Source organism: Coffea arabica, chromosome 4e (assembly GCF_036785885.1).
Source record: "Coffea arabica cultivar ET-39 chromosome 4e, Coffea Arabica ET-39 HiFi, whole genome shotgun sequence".
Lineage (NCBI taxonomy): Eukaryota > Viridiplantae > Streptophyta > Magnoliopsida > Gentianales > Rubiaceae > Coffea > Coffea arabica.
In genome coordinates, this window is record NC_092317.1 from 18,883,482 (window position 1) to 18,893,457 (window position 9,976).

General features: G+C 34.9%; 1 protein-coding gene across 1 annotated transcript; it reads left to right on the top strand.

Moving 5' to 3' along the window:
* Nucleotides 1–6,536: 6,536 nt before the first annotated feature.
* LOC113740878 (uncharacterized) lies at nucleotides 6,537–7,418 on the top strand. Its single transcript, XM_027268393.2, has one exon. The coding sequence runs from the start codon at nucleotides 6,537–6,539 to the stop codon at nucleotides 7,416–7,418; it is 882 nt and encodes a 293-aa protein (XP_027124194.2).
* Nucleotides 7,419–9,976: the final 2,558 nt, after the last annotated feature.

A 9,976-nucleotide genomic window follows, 5' to 3' on the forward strand; every position in this document is an offset into this window, starting at 1 on the left:
TAATACCACTGTGATGGTACCAAGCTAGGCTAAGGAGAATGGAACAATAAACATCTAAAATGGCAAGATAAACTTTCACAAAAATTAACAGGAAGACAAGTAAATTGTGAGGACCCAAAATTTTCATACCTTTCATTTTGGTTTACTTGCTTGAGAATGAACAGTTGTACCTTATTGCTTCTTTTAATTGATTGCCTTATGTTTTGTGGCACGAGATATTTATGGCAAGAAAGAGATCTTAATACAAGAGATTTCAAACCCTAGCTTTGACCAAGAAAAATAAAGGGTTTTGTTCATTTTTGCTCACTTTTAGACGTTTGCAAGTTGTGTTGTGACCCGATAGTTAGTTACATATTTTCTTTTATTTCATTCACTTGCCTTGAATTCTTGGTTGTGTTATTAGTTGAATCATGATTTTAACCTATTTCTTATTTTACTTGGTGCATTTTTCATGTGATACATGTTAAGTCTCATAGTGCATAATACTAGTGTGACCGATTAGTGAAGTGTGTATCATAAATTGGAGGATTAGAAGAAGTTTTGTGTAAAAAAAAAATTATGTGACAAGAGTTGTTACAAGCTAATTGGAGCATTTGGATGTTAGGAAGCTAAATGGATAGATATTACTTCTTTTCTTGCCAAATGTCCATCATCCATGGAAAGTTGACCAATGACCAAGTCTTTATATGACCAACCAAGTTTTATATCATCCAAATCATCTTCTTTTTTTGCTTGTCTTGGCCAAAAACATGAGGAGAGAAAGGGAGAGAAAACCTCCAAGTTCAAGCCTTGATTCTTGTCCAATTAGTGAGGGAAAACAAGAGAAAACTCAAATCTACTCTGACAAATCTTGCATCAAGTTTGGAAGTGAGCTTGTGGTGAAGTTATTTGAGGAAGAAACCTCTTGTCTTGCATCTTATCTTGGGGTTTCGAGGTATTATACAAAGAAACTCCTCTTTTTCTTCTTACTTTGCAATTTAATCCACATATGACTTGATATTGGAGGATTTCATGGAAGATTTCATGATTTTGCTAGGTTTTGGTGAAATTGTTGCTAGGGTATGGTCAATTTCTAGTTCAATGTTCGATTTTTAGCCTTGAGATGAATTTTCCAGCTTTGATATGGGCTTTTATAGCTTTGATATGAGATTTTTCTAACCTTTCTATGAATTCTATAGGTTCAATATGTGATTTTTCAGCTTTAATAGGATATTTATAGCCTTGAGATACAATTTCCAGCTTTGAGAGGTAAAAGTCCAGCCTTGGTAAAAAATTTTCCAACTTAGGTATATATTGATTATAGCAAGTTTGTGGCTAAAATAAGTACTCTACGTATCCTATACCTCGTGAAATTGATTTGGGGCTGTCTTATAGTGAGAATGAAGCCTTGAAAATGGCTGGAAATTAGAGAAAATAAGGGGAAGTGCTGCTGAAAATTTTTTCCACAGGAGACTTTGAGCAGTCTTGAAAAATCTGTTATATCTTGGTGTAGAAAAATCCAAATTGAGTTATGTTTGTTGCATTTGAAACTAGACTCATAGTTCTTTTAACCATGTAAAAATCAAGGGTTGGTTCAACTCCTATAAATAACAGAAAATTTACAAAATTTCTTGAAAAACCATGACTGTTCTATTTTGCACATGAGACAGCAGTGATTTTGAACTGAACATTTGACTAACCTATGAGTTGAATTTCATGAAGATGTCTTCTAAATTCTATTAGTACTTTGAGTCTATTTTCTAATAGTGTAAGTTTTGTGATTTTTTGACCTACGGAACTCAAGTTATACTTTTTCAAAGAATGTCGCCAAAGCTGGAAAATTTTGTCAAATGAATTGAGTGGAACTTGGAAAACTTCGAGAAAACTTTTCTAGGTTTTAAAATTTAATTGTTGTGATTTTGGATGGTTTTGTTGCCTTAAACAAGTGTACTTCATAGCCCTAGAATGCAGTTGGACATTCTTCGATTGGCTTTCAAATTTGTCTTTGAGTTTTGTGTTTTGAGAGGCCCAATTTAGATAGGTGTATGGCTCATGATTAAGGCTAAAGTGAGCACCTTATTGACCTAAGTTTTGAATAATTTGACCATGATATCTTGTTTTGGTTACTTTTAGGGTTTAACGGTGGGAACGAGCATGACCCGGAGTCGAATGTTTAGCTTTGGTCTACTTTAAAAAGTAAGTGTTCCTTGCATGTGTATGCTTTAAATGACTATGTGAAATGTTGTGAATGTTGCCGAAATGTTAAATGTTTTCCAATGATTGCTAAATGGATTTTCGATGGGTAAGTGTATACTTTATCGCACTCGACCCAAGCAAAAGTGAGTTTTCAATGATTGAATGCTACTTGTGCATGAATGTAAGCCTTTTGGCTGAACTGGGCCGTTGCCCTTCGTTGCCAATTGACTCGAGCCAGAAGCAGACTCGGTCGGGCGGCTGGTGACCCTAGGACAATGTTTTGTATACTCGAGTATTACCACGAAGGCTGGTGGAGAACTGGCCAGCGAATTCAATACAATGAAATCAATAAATGAATGACATGAATACTGAAGGAGTTTTCACTTGCAAATGTTTTCAAATGACGGAGGAATAAGGGAAATAGTTGCCGACTGAATGACTGAATGAATGGCTCCAAGTGAGCACTTATCCTTCCAATGAATGAATGTTTATTTCTTGAATGACTATTTATTATTATGCAAAGTGTTCAAACTGTTAAATGTCATACTTCCATGGTTTCTCTACCTAATTGCTTGTTTGCGAACCTCACTGAGCTTTTAGCTCATCCCATTAGTTGTTTTTTTTACAGGGGTGGAGGCTGGAGCAAGTAGCCGTGAACTAGTGCATATAATCTCTCGTACTTGTACTTTTGTAGATGAGATGTATTTGGAATCTTTAGAAATGTAATCCTATATTTTACTCTTGGATTGTAAATTAAGTTTGAATGGTTGGTTGGAAATGGAACTTTTATGTTAATTTCGAAGCTTGAACGGCTATTTCAAGAATGTTAGTGAGTGAGTCTTGGCGAGAGTTGGGCAGGCATTCTGCCAAACCTTTGGGTATACCCTAGGGGGAGGTGAGGTCGTCACATAAATGGCCAAAAACCAACTCAATGATATTATATTGATAAGAGCAAATGTAGTTACAGAAAATGGCGAGAATAGGAAAGAAGATGAATAAGAAAGAAGGAAAACATGGGGAAAGGGAAAATGGACTAGGAATGATCCCAAATTTATTTAATTATAAAATATTCTCTACCTATGCCATCACTAAATCTCCCTATATAAAGTTAGGACTAATAACTAACTCCTCTACACTACCGATCTAGCTTGGACATGTGGCCTTCTTGTGCCAAATTCTATTGCAGGACCATTGCTGTTAAACTCACATTTCTTGACCTAATTTCTAGTGAAAGCGTGGTTCTGACTCCATGCCTTCTGATGCGCCTCTCCATTACATTTCACGACTTTTCCATGGAAAACACGCCTTCAGCTTAATTCTTCAATTAAAATCTCTGCTTCATGACAAGAGAGTAGTATAAGCAATAATTATAGTATAAGTTATTCGTTTCTGTAAAAGTAAGCACTGAAGCAAATTATATATGATAACCAAGTTATTGAAATATGTAATCAAAAACTTGGTCGATGTCTGAAGCCAAATTCCCTTTGAAGATTGTCCTTATTTCTTCCTCTGTGTTCTTCCCTTCCCACTTGGATGATTGCAAGTTTATCAAAGGTTTCTATAATACGCTTGTTTATCAGATAGTAAATGGAGTCATGTTGTCAGGTAAGGGATACTTATACTAAGTTGGTTAGTTTAATTTTTTTTTTTGAGTACGTGAATTCAGTTATCCACCCACTATCTATTAGTTTTTTTTATCTACTCCAACTCTTACTATAACCTATTTGGATCATGGAGAACGATGGAAACTGAACCACCGTTAAACCATATAAACATAGTAAATGGAGTCATGTTGTCAAGTAAGGGTTACTTATACTAAGTTGGTTAGTTTAATACTTTTTTAGCACGTGAATTCAGTTATCCACTCCCACTATCCATTAGTTTTTTTTTATCTACACCTACTCTTTGGGTCACGGAGAATGATGGGGACTGCACCACCATCGGACCGTACGGATGCATTACGCACTCATATGAATCTAAGTAAAGCCACATTAAGTGGAAACTTTGATGGGAGGTCAAGGGTTCAAACATTGCCTCTTCCACTCCACAAGATATGTGGTGGCCAACTATTCTAGAAATAGTTGGTTCCCACTATCCTTTAGTAGTCGAGGCAAAGTGGGATACTATTTAGTTACTCCATTATCCATTAGTGGTGGAGACAAAAAGGTAACATCAGTAAAATTTTTTGAAGACTTAAACAAACTTATTGAACTACTGATTAAATTTATGAACTTAATTTTAAATAGTCACAAGCCTGGAAAGAAGGTAAAAAAATTCGGGGTTTCGCAAGGCAAACTTTTGTTGTTTGATGATTAGTGAGAACCATAATGATTTATAGGTATCTCTTGATTTATGGGTATAAAGCAATTTGCACAGCTTCACAATAGAAAATGGAAGTGTAGCATCGAAACATTTTTTACCAGTGTGTTGGCAAAGTTTCCATGGGTAAAAATAAAACTTAATGGGGTATGAATTCTAAACTTTTGATAGAGCAAGGCCTAAAGTGCAACTTTGTTTCCTTTTCATTGTAACTTTCTTTTTCACTAACGTATAGAGGTGAGTCGAAACAAGCATTCAAGTAACATTTTCTTTCGCAATTTTTTTAGATCTGTTTATTTTCAATATGTTCAAATTTACAAACAAAAGATTTACTTATTTATTGTGTACTAGAAAAAATAAAAACGTAATTTGGTATTGCTAGCATATGATAACCGCCATTAAAGGACAATTCAGGATTTGCTGCAAATTAATTTTTGAAAGTTTGCCAAGTGAATAAGTCACATTGTGCAGTAGTTGAGAGAATTAATTGTAAAGCTAATAATAGAGTTTACCACAATTTAATTTTCACAATCTGACATGATGTAATTTAATTAACCTTTTTCTTCTAACCAATACTTCTCACAAGCATATAATATTTCTTCTGCTTTACTAATTTCAGCTGTGGTGTTTCTAGAAGAATAGGATGACAACAACATCAACTTTAAGATACATGGAGTCTTAAATTATTAATCTGTAATGCTAACCAAAAATTTATGGAAACAAATTCAAGAAAAGAAAAATTAGCCCCCCTCTTGATCATTTCCCTAATTCAATTCTTCTCTTTTGGATTTCCCAAAGGAGGAAAAGAAAAAATATTTTCATATTGGACAACGGGATTTATATATATATGTTTAATATTCAACAGGGCAGAATTGTGTACAGTGCATGTATATATAGATCAAATTCAATAGATCAATGAGTTTGATCAAATTCATTTATTCATTTATTTGTTTTACATATTTTGTTTATATATTTTGTTTATGGCTGGTTATACCCCCTAATCTATTAGTTGTAGTCCGACTGCGACCCACTATTTTACTCTTCTTGTTCATTATTTTTTTGGTTTAGGGGCTAACCCCTTGTCCCGTCTGGTATCAGAGCTAGAGGAGGAAATGGGGTGATGGCTATTTTTCTTTACTTATTATGATATTGCTAGTATATATCTATAACCTTAGATCTTTCTGATGGACTAGTTAGTTTAGTAATTACTATTTTTCTAAACATATTATAATATTGTTAGTATTGATCTATAAACTTAGATCTGTATAATAAATATGGAACCTATAATTGCCAACCACCGGTCCAGGCAGTAAGAGCTAGAGGCTATTACGACCTGTAGGACTGTTAAGGTACCTGTGGTCCGAAATCCAGGGCGGTGAAGTGCTCAAAAGATTAGATCTATACTACCTTTATTATAATTTGTTTGGAAATATAGTAGTCAGTCATAGATAACTAGTTTCAAAAGTTTAGATCTAAACTTTATAGATCTGTATTATCTTTATTATAATCAGCCTAGAAACATAGTTATTCTCCATGGATCCCGAAGGATTCCGTGCCAAAGGGAAGAGGATTATAAAATTACTTGTTTGTTTTTCAGTTCCATTTCTCATTGATTCCTTTTTTAGAACGAATTCTAGCTCCTCTAGGTCCTCTAGTTCCTCCTCAAACACCAAACTAAAAGAAGAAATTAATATATTAGATATTGATCAAGACATAGACAATTGAGAGATTCCTAAATATACTCAAACTGATATTTATGAAAAAGATAAAAATGAATGTTTTATGCTACAAGCTATACAATCGAAACAGTAGAACAAACTATAGTCTTAGATGTAGACCATGAAGAAACTATGATAGCAAGCATTCCCATCAGCTACTTCAAAAGAAAGGACAGATTTTTTTGGAAACACTTTGTGTCAGGAAGCTATACTATTAAATCTGGTTACATGCTGGACAGAGAGGAAGCTGAACAATAAGGTTCGAGAGAAGCTGAAAGAGCAGAAACAAGCTGGGAAAGAAGCAAACAAAATGTTTGGAAAAAGATGTGGGGCCTCAACATCAAACTTAAACACAAACATTGCATGTGGAAGTGCTTAAATAACAGTCTTCCCTTCAAAGAGCTAATCTACATGAGAATAGGAAAAGTATACAACATCTGTAACGATTGTGGTGAAGATATTGAAACATTGGAACATATGCTATTCTACTGTCTTGAAGCGCAGAAGGTATGGAAACTAGCTCCTATCAAATGGGAAGGATTCGAAAACCTACAGCACAATATTTGGAAATGGTGGCAAGCAGTAATGACGGGAACAAAGGAACAAGCTACGGATCACATAAACCTCACTGTAATCATATTGTGGAAGCTGTGGAAAGCAAGAAACAAAAGGATCTTTGAAGAGGAAACAAGAGATGCTCTAAAGACTGTGCAAAAAACACAAAGGGAATGGATGGAATTCGACAAAGCAAATGCAGAAGAAGGAGAAACATGCAGCAGCACTCACACAGTCCAGCAACACCAAAGGAAATGGGAGCGACTAAAGGAAGGTGTCATTAGGATCAACACAGACATTGCTATCTCAGCTCACATGATTAGAATAGGCAAAGGTATTATTGCAAGGAACTGGACAAGGAAGATCCTTAGAGCAATGGGGCTGGTAGAACACAAAAGGGGAGAAGCAAGCACTGAAGAAGCTTTAGCTGTAAGAGCAGTGTTAATGATGACCAAAAATGCAGGCTGGACTAAAATAGATGTCCAGACAAACTGCAAAGTTGTGGTGGATCAAATAGATGCAAGCAAAACGCATGAGGGACACCTAGCAACTATCTTGGAAGACATTGTAGAATTAAGGACAGACTTTGAACTGTGCAGTTCTTCTTTTGTCCATAGAACAGGAAACCAATGTTGTCATATGCTAGCTTAACATGTAGTAAAACAAGTTAATGACTTGGATTGGGAAAATCATTCCCCAGTGTGGCTAACCGACTTAGCTCAAAATGATTCGAGGGCAGTTGCCCCTTTTTGTAATTAACCCTTGTATTTTCAAGTGTTAATATAAATCTTGTTACCGTTTGTTGGAAAAAAAAGTTGTAAACCATGAAAAAATCAAACTATTATCCAAAAGAACAATAGAAAAATATAAAGAAAAATATAATTATATTCATTTTGGATTAGTACAAATTGCAGCCAAACCATTAACAAGAGAAGAATTAGACACATTTTTACTCCTCTGCCTTAGAGATAATAGGCTCTTAGAATTCAATGATTCCCTTCTAGAAATGGCAGAAACCAGCCTTTGTGGAGGACCAGTATATTTTGATTGCTTTCCAAACTTTACAATCTCTTTAACAGATAAAAATATTCTAGATACTTTAACATTAAATATCAAAACTACTAACTATAGAGTCAAGACTGGGACTCTTCCAGCAGTTATCATTTACAGGAACTAATACAAGGCTATGAATTCATCTTTCAGAATAGGAGCCCTAAAAACGCTACAAAAAAGGATAAAAGTCTTATTCCAAACAAAACTGGCTAGATCTCAGATCATTGTTCCAAGATCTATCACCTAAAACTAGGTCACACTTCCAAAAAGTTGGATACTTCCTGAAGTAGCACCAGCAAAACCAATACAAAATACTATAGTTTCAAGTATCAGACAGTTTGCTTCAGGAGCTATCCAAATCAAATTCAATAGATCAATAAGTTTTAAAGTATCATCCTCATCAACAACCAGTATAGATATGCCTAGACACTTAGTATCAAGAAGAAGATCAATCTAAGAAAGAACTTCAACCACCTCTATCTCAATTCGGCTCCAAGATTTGGATCTCTTTTCTAAAATTCCACAAGCAAGATATGCAACTAGCAAACCTACCCCCTCAGAAATCCAAGATGGATCCTTTGAAGACACTGATCAGAAAGAACTTCCAGGTCTCCTACATATTCCTTCATAACTGACAATCGACCTCAATTTGATGAGTTAAGGGTACTTACATTTGAGTACCTGGTTGACAAATAGAGCCTCAAGACAGAGTTTTGTGCATAACATAATTATGCGGAAAGAACATGGTTCTTCAACAAATACAAAGGAAAACCCCGACAAGAAATACAAGAAGCATTCTACAACTTTTTGAGAAGAATAAGGCAACATATCTAGTTCTTTGAATGGTTTGAAGTATATTCTCAAAGAAACAAAATTGATTATCCTTTCTCTCGAGTAGCAAAAATAGTTAAAATGTGGCAGACAGCTGAGGGAGAAATCCAAAGTAGAACTTCTGCCACCAAAATCAATAACCTTCTCATATAAATCAATAGAAATTAATGCCAAGCCATTCAAGTTCAAAACTGCCCAAGATGAGGAAGCAATCAATGCCAAGGACATCCAAGGAATATATGAACAGCATGACTACACCAACAAGTATTTACAAACACTTGGAGAATAACTCCTTACTAGACCTATCCCTAAAACTCCTTCACAAACACCTCTTCCTCATACACACTTTTCAAACCTTATGAAATACCAATCAAATTTCATAAAGACCTCCAAATCAAGCCTCTGGACCAATTAGAAAAACGAAGAGCCAAAATCGAATAATCCTTTTCTACCCCAATATCCAAACAAGGATCAAATAACCAAGGATCCGCAATTGTTAGCCAATCAGCCTGCACCATAACCAAAGAAGACCTCCAAGAGTCTCCTACTTTAAATAAATTACAAACCTCCTTTCACAAAATCATACTCCCAACTGGAAAAATCCCCAAAAACTATACTATATTCGAGCTACCTATCCAGACGTTCTCCTTGAGGAAAAACCCAACATCCGCGAGAATTCATACAATGCAAATAGCATCTACGAATGGAACATAGATGGAGTGTTTGAATATAATATTTTTACAACTCTCTTCAAGCTCTCTCTCTCTAGACTTGAAAAATTCTCTCCTCCTTCTCTCTAAACAATCTTAATGTTAGGAAAACTTCAAGACAAGTCTTGAAGATTTGTACCGACACTCCGGCAAACCTTTGTAAGCTTTCTTTCAATCTTATATTCAATTACATTATGTTGGATGGTGGGCTAAGCCATCTCATATTCATATTCATTTATTTGTTTTACATATTTTTTTTATATATTTTGTTCATGACCGGTTATACCACTTGATCTACTAGTGGCGGTCCGATTGCGGCCCATTTCCTTACTCTTCTTATTTATTATTTTTCTAATTTAGGTGCTAATCCCTCATCCCACCTGGTATTATAGCTAGAGAGGGAAGTGGGGTAATAGTTATCTTTCTTTGATTATTATGATATTCCTAGTGTAGATCCATAAGAGCTTGAAGAGAGTTGTGATACCCCAAAAATTAGGAGGTTGTTTGTAAAGAAAATACTAAAGTGTATTTCTTTGGATTTGATTTAAAACCTTATTTTATTTTAAAAGACTAGAAACCCTAAAATTTTAATCAAAAACCCTAATTTACTTGTGA